We start from the raw sequence: 18,800 nt of genomic DNA on the forward strand, positions 1-18,800 counted from the left end.
TCGAGAAGTCCAGGAGCTTGCCAAAGAAACTCATCAAAACTCACCAAGAAGATTATCGTGAAGTCTAGGAGCTTATCGAGAGTCCACTAGAACATTGTCGAGAGATCATTGCAAGTTCGCCGGAAGATCATCAGAAGCTTGCCGGAAGCAACCTAGACTAACTAGACCGGATTAGCTTATTGTATGCCTTAAATTTCGTAGTTCGTACATAATTAGGAAAGAATTGGACCAACCTAATTAGGGGTCAATTGGGCCCAAGTTTAGGCTATGTTGGGCCAAGTGAAAAGGCCCAAACAGTAACCCAACAGGTGGAATCGATATGGCACAGTCTTTGAGACTGTATCAGGTGGTGGCACTGCTAGTTTAGGCGGTGGTACCACCCATACTTTGAAATTTCGGGGATTTAAATTTTGACTCTATTTTTGAAGTCATTTGGGGTCTATAAATACCTTAGTTATTCCTGCATTGAGAAGCAAGAAAAGTGAACAAAAACTCTATGTTTCTAGAGTTGAAAACCCTTGTAAAGTATATAGTTCCTCCTTCTAAAGTTTAAAGACTATTATAAGGGAGAGTATGAGGGACGCTTTATAAAAAGGAGGTGTAAAGGTTCTCTCCCGAGCTTACAAAAGGAGAATAGAGTTATACGAAGGAGATTGATATTTGCCTATTAAAGAAAGATCGTTAGTAGATGCTGGTGGCCTTGACGAAAAAGGAATCAGTGGAGTGGATGTAGGTCACGATGATCGAACCACTATAACTCGGTTTATAATTACTTTTTATAATTTACATTTACTGTAAACTGTACTTCTTTACTTATTTTACATCCACTACACTCTTTCGTATGCTTTTAAGTTAACATCTTCCATATATGCAACTATTGAAGGGAAAAATCAAAAGTTCTTAGTTGTTATTTTTATCATTTTCAAAATTTAAAGGTTACTATAAGAATTTTTAAAAATAAAGACGTTTTACAAGAATTTTTAAAACTAATATTTTTTTTGATAATTTATCCAATAGCATTTCCTCTTATGAATATTAACATAACATAATATAATATATAATGCAATATACATTCCTCAAAATCATATACCACTTCCATTCTAATTCTAATCAATAATACTATTGGAGTTATATATTAATATAAATTAAAATTTCAATTGTTGAAAATAGAGGGTATATATATATATATATATATATATATAATTCGACGCCAATTGAAGAACCTATTCGGGAGTGAGAAGATGCCGCGGAGAACAATACCAATTTGTTGCATTTGAAGTTTGGTCGGGTCATAATCTATGCTAGTATCTACTATATGATGTTCTAAGGTGATCTTTTTCATAGTGAACCAATTTCTTAGCTACGGAAATATGTCAATCAAACAATCTTTTATGTAACCAAATTGACAATGAGAATTAATTAATTGATAAAAAAATAAAGAATAAGAAAAGAGCAGTGATTCCATATTTTCTGTCAGATCTCATCTGTATGGAACTATTTAGCACTAGAAGAATACCAAACAAGAAAATAGGGGCATAGGAAAGAATCCACCTGTCCGCTTCTCCGGCTACGTGATCATCATATAAATAAATTAGATAATTATATATTTATTTCAGATTAAATAATATTAATTATAGTTAATCTCACTGTTCAAAGGGAAAAAGTCAAGGGCAGTATATATTTAAAGGATTTTAATATTTAAGTATATTTAAATATTATAAGGTCAAATAATATAATTAACCTTGAAACGATTAAGGTCAAATAATTAAAATTATCTGTAAAAACCCATATAATTTTGGGGAAATGGAAAAATGTGGATCACGAACCAGTGTCGATAAACCCTATTCTCACGTCGACCCAACGCAGCTCGAAAACAATGAGCTTTCTCCTCCGGTCTGGCGGCCGCCACCGCCTCCTGCTCTCCTCCTCCTCCTCCTCCTCCAGCGTGATCCGATGTCTCCGCCGCTTCTCCCCAGCGGGTGCCGCGGCGAAGGATGACTCGGACGACCTCGAGCCCATCGACCCGCGGAAGCTCCCCGCCGACTACGACCTCGCCACCTTCGACCCGGCGGCCCCACGGCGGAGCCCCCCTACCGAACGCGTCTGGCGTCTCGTCGACGAGATCGCCGCCCTCTCCCTCGCCGACGTCGCGGAGCTCTCCTGCATCCTCCGGCAGAAGATGGGCATGGAGGAGCCCCCGGCGATCGGCATTGCCAACGCCGGCGCCGGCGGGGCCGGGGCGTCCGCCGAAGGTGCGGCGGCGGCCGGAAAGGAGGAGGCAAAGAAGCAAGAGAAGACGGTGTTCGAGCTGAGGCTGGACTCGTACGAAGCGGCGTCCAAGATCAAGGTGATCAAGGAGATCAGGGTATTCACCGACTTGGGGCTGAAGGAGGCGAAGGATTTGGTGGAGAAGGCACCCACGGTGATCAAAAAGGGGCTCTCCAAGGAGGAGGCGGAGCAGATCATTGAGAAGATGAAGGCCGTTGGCGCCAAAGTCGTGATGGAATGACAAGTGAGTGACTTCTGCACTTTTTTTCTCTCAACGCATCTGTTAATTGTGCGCCTACAAATTCGAAGCCAAGTTTATATATATATTTTTTAATCTTCACAACACATTATATTTATGTTCTATCTAAATTAGGGGAGTTTGAGGAAGAAAGAGGACGCTTGGTTAGGTTTGAGAAGATATCTCCTTTACTCTTACTGTGACTGTATCAAGTTTCACAATGCTTTTGAAGGCAAAATGTGGTGCTTGATCAAATTCTATATAAGAGAATCCTTTTTAATCTTGGAACTTCCACACTGAAGCATGGAAAAATGGATCCGGCTCATCCATTATTGTTTTCAGCTGTACTGATAACTAATATGTATTCTTAATTGATCATTGACGAACAAAATAAATTTGGTGTTGATATGAACATTCATTTGTTTGATTGACAGACTTCTGAAATATAAATGCCTCTCTGGGGGAAATGGCAGGAGTTAGCTTGTTCAGTAGTGCTCTGACTTTCATTGTTGTATCACTCATCTAGTTTTGCCATTCTCATGTTTGAATTATACTTGATTTGCTGAGAACATACTATTCAACTTGTTATGCGAGTGTGGTTGTATTTCCTCTAGGATGGGCGAAAACTGAACTGGATTAGAGAGACTAAAATAAGTGCTTGGTGAAATCCTGATGTTTTACTAATCTTAACGATAAGCTAATTATGGTTGTTCAAGGTACCAGGAAGTTGTGAAAGCATTTGTTGTGACTTACATGTGTATAAAGCTTCTATCGACTACAACACACAGGCCTACGGTCTTTAAGATAATTCCTTGGTTACTTTTTTTTTTCCATAATATCCCATATTTGTGCTGTTAGTGTTTTCTTCTTGATACATAATCTTTTACCCCCCTTGTTATGCCTCCATTGAGCCATGTCCTACTCTCTCACGGCCTTTGAGCTAAAACACACGATTCCCGTATTAGCAGGAGCCTGCTGCACTGAGCGTCCACATTTTATCCTTTTCAAAGAAAATTGTATGAAGGATATGGAAAATATTCAATGTTTGTCAGTCATTGCCTTTTGGGCTGCCAAATATCACAACATACTTCCTTGTACTCTTCTTGATAGATCCTACTGCACGGTTTTTGCCTGTCATATGGAAACAGCCAGAGAAAAGTATATGATGGCCATTTTATTGAGTTCATTTGTTTGATCTATTTTCTTCAGATGTTAATTGAACTTCATAGCTTAGCTTAAAACTTGTTCCTCGTCCTTTGTCTGCCAAGCTTTTAATTTTTCCTTTTTATCTTGTAATGTCTCTTTTCTATCCTAGTCACAATAATGTAGTGTCTATGCATAAGAAGCTATTAAGTAGGGATGTGAAGGGACCTTGAGTATTTATGTCCACAAGGATAGCAAGCTAAGATAGCTATGGCTTTTAATCACAAATCTTAATACAATTGTTGTTTATGGAGGAGCGAAAAGAAGTTCCACAGTAGAGCTGTAGTGTTTTATGTATGTGATGACAGCAAACAAACAAGTCACTGCCTTACGAGGGAAACCTTTTGTTCCAATTATTTTTATTTAAAGAGTGGTGAGAAGATATATGATTGGGCTTGATTTTTTTTTCCTACAGTGATGGGGAGTATAAATGTTCATATTTTTATATTTTGATCAACATATTTAAGATACCAGGTGGCTTTTGGGTAAATGTTTTCCTTTTTCTTATGTGCATCATTATTTAAATTTCTGCTTGTTTTCGTCTTCATTTTGTATTGATTCTTTTAGCCGTTTCATCTTTTGATTCTTTCTGTTCAGTAAAGTTCTTTTTAATAGGACATCTGACACTTGAAAGTGGTATTCTTTTCTGATGTGTTGGATTGTAAAACAAAGAAGATGTTTGTTTGTGAGCTAGAATATTGGTGTCTTATATAACCAAAATTTTCATTTTATGAATTTTGGCACCCTAGGTTTGACATCAGATGTGAGATATTTTAATATAAGCTTACTATTATTAGCTTGAGTTTAAACATTTTGAACTAAGTGGTTTAATGAGTTGAAGTTATGGTTGGATCCTCACATGGATGACCTGTTAGGTCAAAGATTTGAGTCCTCATATGTCTCTCTCTTTTTTCTTTTTCTTTTTTGTCGGGTGCTTTTTAGAACTCGAACTTCATTCATTTGGATATCAAATCGTTGGGGAGTCATTTCAATTTCACCCTTTATGTAAGGGGATGATCCATTGGTCTTTGTCTCACTAACAATAAAAAAAAAAGAAGTCTTTATTATTAAGATGCTCTTCATCTCCTCGATCAAATAGTTAAATACTAAGTTACTTTTCCATAGTCATCCCTACGTAGGGTTACGATCTTAACGAATTTTTGTTGTGTGGCATTGATTGCTCCTCTGGAAGTCTCGTATCTGAAATATCAAACTTCTCAGTGTGAGGTTACCATTTGTTTGGTTTTTCTCTAATTTTAACACATTTTTAATTCTTGACTCGAGTTCTGATGCATCAAAATCATAATTTTGCGTTTATGATTAATTTCTAAGCAATATAGAAATAGAATAACAGTACATTGGAGAAAAAATGAGAAGAAAAATCAATATTAGTCCAAATGTCTTAATAGGGTTGGCGATAATGTTTTAATATCATCGACATCACCTATGGCGGTAGAATCACAGAGTCTTTTTTTTCGTGTTCCTAACATACCAACATCAGCTATATATGTAATAGAAAAGTTGCATATGAGAAGCTTTGTTTTGAAACACAAATCTTGATGCTTCAAGAGTCCAACAACACATGCATCATTTTTCATTTCTGCACAATGATAGGTGCAAGTAAAAGAAAAATTATTGTCACAGGTATCCGAACATGAACGATATAAACTAGATGAATCAAATTAATATTTATGGTTAGTCAAAAGGTCTATCATCCAAGAACTGCAGTTTCACAGGATCAACCAATGGATTCTTTGACAAGAAAAGATTTTGCATCATATACTTGAATCTTACCAGTAAAAATGGTTCATTATGTATTTCCATTTTTCTTTTATAAATTGGTTAATTATTTCAAAAATCTGCTATATTTGCATCAAAATCATTACACAGTCAAAAAACTTTGATATATAAGTTAAAAGCTTTGAAATTGCTGATAGATATATAAATATATATAAATATTTCATGTTGGGTAGTATCTGTTCAAGTATCTATTAGTAAGGAGCAAAAGAAACTATATTACAAGATATTTCAAAATTATTAGTAACAATGGTAAAGACAAAGTCTATTATAAAGTCATACGTGTGTATGAGAGGTCCACAATAATTTTAGACCATCATTAAAAATAGGGAACATTTGATCGCCTAATGCTTGCAAGTGATAATCATGAAGAATATTATAAATGATTTTTTTAAAAAACTGTATTAGATTAGTAAATGTTCATGCATTCCAATTGAGGGGAAGTACCTCGCCAAAACAACAAAGAATATCATCGACCAAACTTTGTTAGGTTATGAGTCCTAGTTTTATTGTTTCTATTGATGTGTATTCGTTGTGTCACTATTACTGTCTTTGAATAGTAGTATATATCTTGACAGAGAGAATGTATTTTTTATAGGGTCAAGGAGTAGTTGACGAAAATGTTGGTTAGTATCTTAGAATTAGTGAAAACTCTGTATCCGAAGACAACGTTATGTCGGGCAACTTTGAGCCTATCAAGAATGGCTAATGCTTCCACCTGATGAGGAGAGGAAGTGGGGTGTTTGTTGCATCCCTCAAATACTTAGTTGTTTCCTTTATATATATTAGAAACAATGGGGTTCTTAAAAGCTAAAAACGCCATCATTGGTGAGGGAGAGAGAGGGCTTTACATTATATGACTATAATTTGACATTGGGGTTCTTAAAAGTGACCATCGTTCCTTTAATTCTAGAATAATAAAAGATTATTAACTATGAAGCTTTGAGCAAGATATTGAAGGGTGTGTAATTTTAGGCAAAATCACATTCAAAGAAAATATATTTGACTGAATCATGATAGGCTGAGATGTAGTTGTGCTCATTCAGAGATGTCTTGTCCAAGAAAGGAGGCTGAGATGCTAGTTCTTGTATCGTCTTATTTTCACTTATATAATAAATAATATAAAATATTAAATAATATAATAAGTAAAAAAATATATATCATGTCACACGTGTCATCTGTGATTGGCTTAGTCCATAGACGATATAATAAGTCACTATGTCGCAGTGTCCCTAGATGATACAAGAGAATCCAATCCATTGAACCTATCTGTCCTTAATTATCGTGTATCTATAGTCTCCCATCTATCTAATATCTGAGAGATCGTATACCGGGCATAGTGCTGTCAAGCCCATATAGTTTCTACTCAAGTCTTGCTCTAATAGGATTCTCCCGAAAAAATCTCTCTCTCAATTTGAATGACTCTAGATAGAGATTTGTCTAACTGAGAATACATTAGATATTCATCTCATTACATCGAGAGTGGATGATCCTCTATTGACTCTCAATAGTCCTCGTAAGATTGGCTACTACTCCCGATGACTGGTTGTGCTAGATCTGAAACATTCAAGCCTATAAGTCTGGTATCAAAGAGTGGAGTACTCATACTATATCCCTAGTGTTCCCACACGAGCAACTATAAGACCAACTGCCTCCATCATATGGATGAGTATATAATACACCAATCTATCTGGTTATCACGAAATCCCTCTCGAGTAACCTATGAACGAGATTATTTAGGGTCTGTGTTTAAAGGCGAATCGGTCTCATTATCATGATCTCATCACAATCCGATTCCCATTGCATAGATCCATGAACATTAGAATATATATATATATATATATATATATATATATATATATATATATATATATATATTCATGCAACAAATAATATAAAGTGATAAAATATCAAATAATATAACAAGCAAAAAGAGTATGTGTCATATCATATGTGCTATCACTTAAGTGATTGGCTTGTAGGGCACTTATGACTAGCAATACGATCTCCGTAAGTAACACAACTATCTTACATATGGTTTTTGTAGAGAAATCTAGGAGCGACATCACATTACATAGGTGGAGAAGGTGAGAGGAGAATAAGATGTGACAACCAATAAACCTTAAGCCTATGGCTGTTTGGTTCCCTCATATTATAGAGGGCCCTTGTCAACTTAACCCTAATGGATCCTGCCCTATTGGGTATTAGATCTTCATCTAACTACCCAAGCCTCTTAGATTACTAGATCTCTATCCAATAATCTCTCATTGGCTTTTATTGGATCTCATTTATATGATTCAATAATTCATGGGCTTATTGGTTTTCCAATGAGATGTGGCTCTGACGGATATCTCATATTCGAACATCTACTCGTCGCAATACCTATCATATGTGTGTGACCCTCTATACCCAATATCGAACTGGTCGTGAGTCATACCTATTAGAACTCCTTCTGGCTTAGTAAATTATTATCTTCATAATAATTCACTCGACTCATCGACTATGGACGTACTAGGCTACTACGTCGCAATCCCTAGACAATACATGGGAATCCAATCCATTGGACTTATTTGTCCTCAATTACCATGTATCTATAGTCCTTCATCTATCTAATATTCTAAAGATCGTGTTGTCGGACACATACGTTTTGTACTCGAGTTTCACTTAAATCGGATTCTCCCATAGAACTCTTTCTCTCTCAATCCAAATGACCCTAGTCAGGGATTTGTCTAAGCAAGAACACATGAGATATTCTTCTCATGACATGGAGAGTGAATGATCCTCTATCGACACTCAATAGTTCTCATAAGGTTGGCTGCTACTCCCGATGACCGATTGTGTTAGATTAGAACTTTCAAGCCTATAAGTCCGGTATCAAAAAATGAAGTACTTATATAGGATATCCTTGATGTCTCAAGTCTAAGGACTAAGTATATCATTGGGATAATGGAATCACTATCTAACAATGAGATATCAGTAATCATCCAATATTTTATGAGTGAATCAATCAGTAAACTTATTCTCCAATGAGCACCTGCACTATAGCCCTAGTGCCCCCACACGAGCAACTATGAGACTAGCTGTCTCTATCATATGGATGGGTATATAGCATACCAATCTATCCGGTTATCTTGATGTCCCTCTCGAGTAACTTATGACTAGGATTATTTAGAGTTTATGTTTAAAGGTGAATCGATCTCATTATCGTGATCATGATCCAATTCTCATTGCATAGATCCATGAACATCATTATATATATACATATATATATATATGTATATATGTATATATATGTATGTATATATATGTATGTATGTATATATATGTATGTATGTATATATATGTATGTATGTATATATATGTATGTATGTATATATATGTATATATATATATATAATATATATATATATATATATATATATACATATGTATATATATTTATATATATATATTTATTGTTAGGATCGAGAGCACTAAGAGGGGGGGGATGAATTAGTGCAGCGAAAATTTTTCAGCGATTAAAACCGAAAGCTGCGTTCGTTTGATAAAAAATGATTTCGACGTAAAAGCTGATTCTAAGATTACTTTAACTTAAGATTAAGCGAGATGACGTTAAAGTAAACCTACAAAGGCAGTTTGCAGTTTATGATGAAAATTAGAATGCAAGCGCAAACTGAAATGCGACGTTCGTACGATAAAACCGGTTTATGTCTAAATGTCAATTTTGAAGATATTGAACTTCGAGATATGTTTTATAAATGCGCAGAAGGCAGTTTGCAGTTATGATTGAAATCAAAACGTAAACGTAAACTAAAATTTAATGATCGTACGGAAAAGCCTATTTACGTTTAGACGCAGATTCGGAAAGCTCTGAACTTAGAAACTCGTTCGTAAAAGCACAGAAGGCAGTAGCTATTTAGGAGGTTTGCAATAAAGATAAAAATGCTGAAAGCAAATGCAAACCGAGATTTAGAGTGGTTCGGTCAATCTTGACCTACTCCACTTTTGGCTTCCTCCACCGACGAGGTCACCGACGTCAACTAGAGGCCTTCCTTCAATAGGCGAAGGCCAACCACCCTTTTACAGTTTCACTCCTTTTGACGGGCTTAGGAGACAACCCTTACAGAAATTTTCTCTCCTCTCTTTACAACTCAAAACTTTGAAGAACAGAGGGAGGAGAACTTTTAGCCTTTACAACAATTTTGAGCTCTAAGAATCACAGAAAGATATCAAGATTTCGAGTGTGAGTTGCTACCTTTCAGTGCTGAATGGGTGAGGTATTTATAGGCCCCAACCCAGTTCAAATTTGGAGCTCAAAACTATCAATTCCCGGAATTCCGGGATCAGGCGGTTGCACCTCCTAACTGGGGCGGTTGCACCGCTTGGCAGAGCTCGAAGACTGAGCCTCTGGGCGGTGCCACCTCTGTCAGGGGTGGTTGCACCTCTCTGCCAGAGCTCGAAGACCGAGCTCAAGCGGTTGCACCTCCTGATTGGGGCGGTTGCACCGCCTGCCAGAGCTCGAAGACCGAGCTCAAGCGGTGCTACCTCCTGTCAGGAGAGGTTGCACCGCCCAATCTTGCTTGGAGACTGAGCCCAGGCGGTTGCACCTCCTGGCTGGGACGGTTGCACCGCCCAGTCTCCCTGGGAGACTTAGCCCAGACGGTTGCACCTCCTGGCTTGGGCGGTTGCACCTCCCACAGCAATCAGGGTCCGAATGGGTAGATCCATTCGGCCCAAATTGGGTTTTTCAGGGGCCCAATTGCCCTAAGATTAAGCTAATGGGATCACCTCCCATTTCCAACTTAATCATTGTGCTAACTACGATAAATCCTAAGACAATTTCTGCAGCTTGCTCCAGTGCGTCAATCGCTTCTTCCGGTGAGTTTCCGGCGAACTTCCGTCGATCATCCGATGAACCCTCGGTGATTCTCCTGTAGACTTCCGGCAAACTCCTGGACTTGCGACGATACACTTGGCGAGTTCCGACGAGCTTCTTTGGCAACCTTATGGACTTCTCGGATTTGTTCCCGCAGAACCTCCGACGATAGTCCGAACTTCCGTCGAGCTCTCGAACTCCCAACGTGATCATTGTCATGACTCCGGGGCAACTCCTGCTACATGTCTTACTTTCATCGTAGTTAATCCTGCACACTTATCTCAACATATAGGTTAGACAACAAATGACAATTGACTTCATCATCAAAATTCGAGATTCAACATTTATATGTATACATATATATATATGTATATGTATATATATATGTATATGTATATATATATGTATATATATATATACATATACATATATATATATGTATATGTATATGTATATATATATATATACATATACATATATATATATGTATATGTATATATATATATATATACATATACATATATATATATGTATATGTATATATATATATATACATATACATATACATATATATATATGTATATGTATATATATACATATACATATACATATATATGTATATATATACATGTATATATATGTATATGTATATGTATATACATATATGTATGTATATGTATGTATACATATATATATGTATATATATATGTATACATACATATATATATGTATACATATATATGTTTGTATACATATATATGTTTGTATACATATATATATATATATATATATATATATATATATATATATATATATATATATATATATATATATATATATAACAAGTAATAATAAATAATAAAATATTAAAATATAATAACAAAAAAGAATATGTATCATGTCACACGTATCATCACTCATGTGATTGACTTGTAGGATATATATGACTGGCATATATGCACCAACATAATGAAGGGTCTAGGTGTCATCTTTTAAGTGTATTACAAATTTGGTGCAACCAAGAATTTTTGATTTATTTTTATTGACTAGTAGATTAATGATAGAGGATTAGGAGTCAAAGGCCTTTGGAAGGTATTTGCATGATTTTTCATTGGCTCTCATGGAGAGAATAATATCGTCCACAAATATTAGATGTGTGGACTACAAACCCTTATTCTAAACGGGGAGATCTTCCTTTTAGTGAGGTCCTCAAGATATTAATAAAAATTTATTGCATAATAACCAAGAGGAGAGGGAATATTGGATCGCCCTATCTAATGCTCTGCGATTGTAAAACTATTATGAAGAGGAATTATTTATAATACAAAGAAAACAAGGTGAGGAGATGCATGCTCTAACACAATCAAGGAGAGGGAAAGTTCATACTATACAAGGCTATAGTGATTACTTTATTAACCAAGTCAAATGTTTTTGTAAGGTCTAACTTAATTAAGATGGGAGAAGACTTAGCATTTAAGTTGTACATACAGTGAGCAAGCTCATATAAAATGGTAATATTATAATGAGTAAACTATCGAAAAATAAAAATCAATTTATTTTGAGCTATTAGATTATTCAACATATGTTTCATTCTATTGACTATGACATTAAAGGGTAACTTGAATAAGACATTGCAAAGGGATACGAGACAGAAGTTAATGATTACAACTAGATTATCTTTTTTTGGGATGAAGACTAGATAGGTTTTGGATCAAGATGAAAGACATTTATAGAATTTCTCTATGTATCCGTTAGGGTTGAGAATCTTCTCAGAGGTCTAAACCATTGAGAGCATAGGCAATTTTGGATATGGAGAGTTATGCGTTTAGGTTGCTGTGAGAGCTAAAAAGAATCAAGGGAAGAGGGGGCCAAGTGGGTTGATTGATTGAAGCATGAAATGCTAGTCATAAGTGCCCTGCAAGTCAATCATGTGAGTGATGACACGTGCGACATGCTAAGCAATTTTTTTGCTTATTATTATTATTATTGATATTTTCTCACTTTATGTTATATGTGATATTTGCTTTCGATGTAATGAGAGGAATATCTTATGTGTTCTTGCTTAGGCAAATCCATGACCAGGTTCATTGATTGAGACAGAAAGAGTTCTCCGGGAGAATTTGATTAGAGTGAGACTCAAATAGATTCCATATAGGTCTAACAGTACCATACCCGGAATATGATCTTTAAGATATTAGATAGATAAAGGACTATATATACACATTAATTGAGGACAAACAAGTCCAATAGATTGGATTCCTCTATATCATTTGGGGACTGCGACGTATTGACCTAGTACGTCCGTAGTCGATGAGTCGAATGAATTATTATGAAGATAATAATTCATTGAGTCAGAATGAATTCTTACAGGTATGACTTATGTCCAGCTCGATATTAGGCCTAGAGGGTCACACACATATTGTAGGTGTTGCGATGAGTAGAGGTTTAGATATGAGATATCCGTTGGAGCCCTTATCTTATTGGATATCTAGTAAGACCATGAATAATTAGATATTGTGGATAAGATCCATTAAGAGCCAATGAGAGATTATTGTGTAGAAATCTACTAATCCAGGAGACTTGGGTAGTTAGATGGAGATTCACCTTATATGACAGGATTCATTAGGGTTAAGTTAACAGGGACTTCTATAAATAGGAGGAACCAAATGAGACATAGGCTAAACCATTTTTGGCTGCCACCTCCTTTACTTCTTTCTCCCTCTCCTTAGCCGATAGCCCTAGTTTAGGGCATGTGGACAACAAGAAGGGTCGGACCTTCTTGATCACGTAGTGCACGTGAAGAGGAGGATTATGTAGTGATTTGAAGAGCGTCTTTGTTGCATCTACCATGTGGATCACTGCTAAAGAGAAGGATAATTGACCTCCTTCATCCTTTCCTATAGATCTATAGGTTTACATGGATATCCGATCTTCCCAGGTAACTTATTTTTTATATATGCGTAGTCTTCGGTTTTACGAGTTTTACGTGCCAATCTGTGTACGATGACAAGAAACTATTTTCTATGAAAAATATGAGATTTTATTTTTTATAATTTTATTATGCATGTGATGCTGTCCCAGGTTTCCCAACAATGGTATCAAAGCCAAGTTGATTCGTGCAACGAATAGTTTTTAAACTATGTTTGTTGTTGAATCACGTAGAATTATTTTTGTATGATTGCTATGATTTTTTTGTTATAGTTTTCATATCTGAACTCCATCCTTTTCCTCTATTAAAAAGTATTTTAGAGAGGCCTTTTGACATCAAAATTATCAACATAAAAGAAGAAGAAAGGGTAACAAATGTTGTTGCCTTATAGGTCGGCCAAAGGTTGTTTGTGTTAGAAAATCTAGGGGTGACATCACATGTGCAGCGAAATAACAAAAAACAAAAACCCTAAATTTTCCAAAAAGGTGTTCGTCATTATGCAAAAATTTGTGCACAAAATCCATAAAACTTAAATCCACATATAAGATAATGTTTTTACCTAGGGAAATCGTATATCCCTAAATTCTTACAGATCTATGGGATCGGATGAAGAAATTCAGGTATCCTCTTCTCTAGCGGTGATCCACATAGCAAGGCTACGATGATGCTCCTCAAATCGTTGCCCAAATCTCCATACCTACTATCTAATGAGGAGAAAGGGAGAGGAGAATAGGAGGCAACAACTAGGAAGCCCTAGCCTATAAGACTTTGGTTCTCTCTTATTTATAGAGGCCTCCAATTAACTTAACCCAAATATATGGTATTAGATCTCCATCAAATTGCTAGTAATAGGTGCCCTGCAAACCAATCATGTGAGTGATGGCACGTGTGAGTTGACACGTAGTCTTTTTGCTTATTATTATTATTTGATATTTTATAATTTTATATTACCTATTGTATGAATATATTATGATGTCCATGGATCTGTGTAATAGGACTCAGATCGTGATAAAATCATGATAATGAGACTGATTCGTCTTTAAACATAAATCGTAAATAATCCCGGTCATAGGTTACTCGAGAGGGACATCGAGATAACTGGACAGATTGGTATGTTGTATACCCGTTCATATAATGGATGCAGCTAGTCTAATAGTTGCTCGTGTGGGGACACTAGAGATACAATGCAGGTGCTCATTGGAGAATGAGTTTACTGATTGATCCGCTCACGGAATATTGGATGGTTGATGATGTTTTATTTTCAGACAACGATTTCGTCGTCCCAATGGTGTATCTAGCCCTTAAACTTGATATACTAAGGATGTTCTATATGAGTACTCTGCTATTTAATACTGGACTTATAGGTCTGGAGGTTCCAAATCTAGTATAGTCGGTCATCGGGTGTAGTAGCCAACCTTACGAAGGCTATTGAGTGTCAATAAAGGATCATCTGCTCTCGGAGTCATGAGAGGAATATCCCATATGTTCTTGCCCAGACAAATCCATAACCAGGGTCATTCTGTGGGAGAATCTAATTAGAGCCAAGCTCGAGTAGAAATCGTATGGGCTTGATAGTACTTATAACATCCCTCATTTTTGAAAATTTAGTAAATGCTTGTTTGTAAATATGAGGATTATTTAATAATTTTTTATATTAAATAATTTTATATTAAAAGTTTATGGCTAGGGACCTAAGAGTAAATATTAAAAAATTGATATGATTTATGAAAGATTCAGATTTAAGTTAAAGAAAAAAAATAGTGGATATGTGTCACTAGCTAACCTAAGGTTGGTGCCACTTATGTTTATTCTAAGGATGACACCTAGCGCCTTTCATGCATGCTTGTCACGTTGCAACCTTGCAACCCTTGTGTTAGCCAAAAGTAATTAAATGAGAGATTAAAGGAAACTTAATAAAAGAGGGATACTTGCTATAGCGTGGGTTTGATGAAAAGAAGAAGAAGAAGCAGAAAAAGCATTGTCTTGCTTGAGGTTTTGCATCAATTTTTTCACATTTGGAAATTAAACTTTTCTAAGGCAAGTATTCTAACCCCATCTCATAGAAATCCTAATCTCTGTTTTCATTATAATTTTTATATAATTTGAAAGATTTTAACTTAGCACGAGACATTTCTTTCGTTTTGATATAAAGCCATGAATCTATAATTTTTCGGTAATCTGACCTCTATACATTGTTTCGGACCTAAATTTAGTACTAAACTCTAATTTAGGAACCTAATCCATTTGAAAGTAGACTCAAAGATCTTTATTTTAATACCTAGATTGAATGATTTGGAGTTTAAATGCCTACTAAGACTTCTATTTCAATTAACCCTACAGATTCTACAAAATAGGGACTATAATTTCTGACCTCTTATTTCTTAACTGCTTATAACTTTTTGTTGGAAAATCAGACTCATACAAAGTATGATTTATTGGAAACATCTGTTTACATCGACCATGTGGATTCAATAAAATAGAGCTAATGTTTTCAAACCTTTTGCTACAAAATTATTTGTAACTCCCTATTGTAAACTCCAATTCATGCAAAACTTAATTTACCTAAAACTAGATTGACACATCTTTTGAATGACACATATGTTGTATAAATTGGAGTATAATTGGTTATCCAAATAATTTATATAAAGTACCTCTTAAATTCTATAAGAATCGAGCTTTGGTCGATTTCGCCTCTTCTTGTTTCTTCTCTTTGGAAATCAATTTCGGTAAAAACCCTTATTTCAGTTGTGCTTTACATTATTGCTTTAAATTTCTGTATACTTTTGTTCTTATAATTATTTGTATCCCTGATTTCATTATATAAAGTTCATGTTTGTATTGCAATGTTTTGTATAGGCACATGCATTCTGTTGTTCCACATGTATTTTTCAATATGTCCCTATTTTATTGTTCACTATCCTTTTATATCCCGGTGTTTGTGGGATAAATGTAAACATTTTCTAGAAATGATAAAGGGAGTTATGTTTAGAGCCCACGATACTCTGTCGGCCCCCTATGACTTCACTCAGACGTGGGTGGATGAAACTCTCAAACGTGGGAGATTTATGTTTGGTGGTCATTCAGAAATGAATGGATCATATTATGTTATGATCCCACTTCACCTTCTATGTGTTTAACATGATATCCAAAGCTTTGGCTGTGTTTCTATGCATGCTTTGGATAAGAATGAAATGAATGCAACGTCATGTCACATTTGAGCTTTTGTTCATGTTTTGTTCTTCGATATGTTCCGAAATTTATATATTTTTTTTTTATGCCTAGAAAAATAATATATTCCATGGAGATGCTCCTTATGCTAATGATATGCTCCAATTACCTTTCCTCGATTGTATGAACAAAACATGCTATAAACGATACGTCATTATAATTCTGCATTCAAACAAAACATGCTTTTGTTTCATCTTGTATCTCTGCTTTGTATTTTGATCCCTTATTTGTTTAAAAACTATCCTCTTTGCTATGGATATGTTAGTCACTTGCTGAGCTTTATATGCTCACCCCATTGCTATATAAATTTTTTAGGATAGCTTATCGCTCGCTAAATTGTGTAAATTGGGTTGAGGCAATGGAAAGCTAGAAGATTTTGGGACAAATCTTTCATACTTGATAAGTTAATGTTGTATAAGTTCCTTTTATGTGTATCAACGACAAATCTGGATTGATATATCTAGTAAATATTTAAAAAGTACTACTTATATCGGGATTTTGGGAATGTTAAGTTTAAATTGTGTAATGATATAAACATATGGTACATGTTGGTTTTGTGATTGTTAGATTCTCATGCTTATGGATTTATGATATGGTTAGGGTTTGTTGAGTTGGCTTTGGATTTTGTGAATCATTAAGTGATATGCTGGTATGATGATAAACTGCATAGGTTTTATAAATTATGGATTATAGAGGTGAATTTTGACTTGAATGTTTTCTTAGTGGCCTCAAATGTGTATTTGGATCCTGGATTATTATTGAACTATAATATTATTGATTTTGAGTTAGGTTCACACCTCCCGAATGAGGAGTAAATTCAAAGGGCGTGACAGAGGTGGTATTAGAGCATGATTTGAGAATCACTATGATTTTTGATATGCTAGATGAGCAATAAAATTTGAAGGTTTAGCGACTTTTATTCAGATATTGATCAAAAATTTCTCTTTTGTTGTTTTTAGGAAGCGAGGATGACGAGGTTATTTGGTTCTACTATTACATCTACTACTGATCAATTGAGTGGAATTATAAGAACTCCAGATACTATGACATAAGTGATGCAATAACAAGTCCGACAAGGAAGAAATGATGGAATAGGGATATCAAACCAGATTGGGTTGGGAATTAAATAGTTTAGGAAGCTTAGTCCTCCCAGTTTTAGTGGTGAACCTGATCCAATTAGAATGATGGACGATGCAGATAGAAAATATTTAACGTCTTAAATTGCTCTGATGATCAAAAAGTTTCTCTTGCAGCCTTTATGTTGGAAGGAGAGGCTGAGCACTGGTGGAGAATGATTAAAAGGATTTCTAAAATCAAACATGAGCCAATCATATGAAAGGTATTCATAGAAAAGTTCAATGATAAATATTTTCTAGATTGTATTAGAGAGTAGAAAGAATTAGAGTTATTGGATCTCATCCAAGAAAATTTGACGACTGCAAAGTATGAATCTAAATTCACTGAGCTCTCCAAATTTGCCACTCATATAACAGATGATAAAATTAGAAAAGCAAAAAAATTTAAAAGGGGCCTAAGGCCAACTATAAAAAGTCAGATATCAATATTAAAACTCCAAACTTATGCCGATGTGGTCGAAAAGGCTTTGATAATTGAAAGAGACTTGGAGAAAATTTAGGAAATCAGGGACAAGAAAGATAAGAAGTTTATCAGCAAAAGTAATAGAGGGAATGAATCTGAAACAAGTTATAAGAGGGTCAAGACGTCTACATTTGAGAAAGGAAAACCACCATAGAGGACTCAATCATGTGCTAAATGCAGATTAAATCATGAAACAAGTCAATATTTTCGGACGACTAGAGCTTCTTTTGTTTGCGGGAAGTTAGATCATAAAGTAAGAGATTGCCCACTAAACAAGAAGAAAGAGCAACTGCCTCCTAAATTAACATCTCATGCTAGAGTATATGCTATTACTGAATAAGATTCTAGAGCTTCTAAATCAGTGGTTGAAGGTATTCTTCATGTTTCTAAAAGAAATGCAAAAGTTTTGTTTGATCCTGGTTCTAACTTATCTTTTGTTTCACGATACTTTGCTTATTACTTAGGCATTCAACTTAGACCCTTGGATTATATATTATGTGTAACTACTGCTGTTGGGGATTCTTTGACAACAAACTTTGTTTATCCATCTTGTTTGATTTCTATCGGAGAATATGAACTTGCTGATTTGATTTTCCTAGAGATCTAAGGTTTTGATATTATACTTGGTATGGATTGACTATCTTCCTATCATGCTAGTATTG

General features: G+C 35.2%; 1 protein-coding gene across 1 annotated transcript; it reads left to right on the plus strand.

Annotated features, from left to right (window-relative positions):
- Positions 1 to 1,808: 1,808 nt before the first annotated feature.
- On the plus strand, positions 1,809 to 2,994 carry LOC103998399 (uncharacterized). The gene is made up of 2 exons (XM_009419861.3): positions 1,809 to 2,512; positions 2,642 to 2,994. The coding sequence occupies exon 1, from the start codon at positions 1,877 to 1,879 to the stop codon at positions 2,507 to 2,509; it is 633 nt and encodes a 210-aa protein (XP_009418136.2). The 5' UTR covers positions 1,809 to 1,876; the 3' UTR covers positions 2,510 to 2,512; positions 2,642 to 2,994.
- The last annotated feature ends 15,806 nt before the right edge of the window (positions 2,995 to 18,800 follow it).

Source organism: Musa acuminata, chromosome BXJ1-9 (genome assembly GCF_036884655.1).
Source record: "Musa acuminata AAA Group cultivar baxijiao chromosome BXJ1-9, Cavendish_Baxijiao_AAA, whole genome shotgun sequence".
Classification (NCBI taxonomy): Eukaryota; Viridiplantae; Streptophyta; class Magnoliopsida; order Zingiberales; family Musaceae; genus Musa; species Musa acuminata.

Coding starts and splice junctions, on each gene's coding strand:
- LOC103998399 (XM_009419861.3), top strand. CDS start 1,877: ATGAGCTTTCTCCTCCGGTCTGGCGGCCGCCACCGCCTCCTGCTCTCC.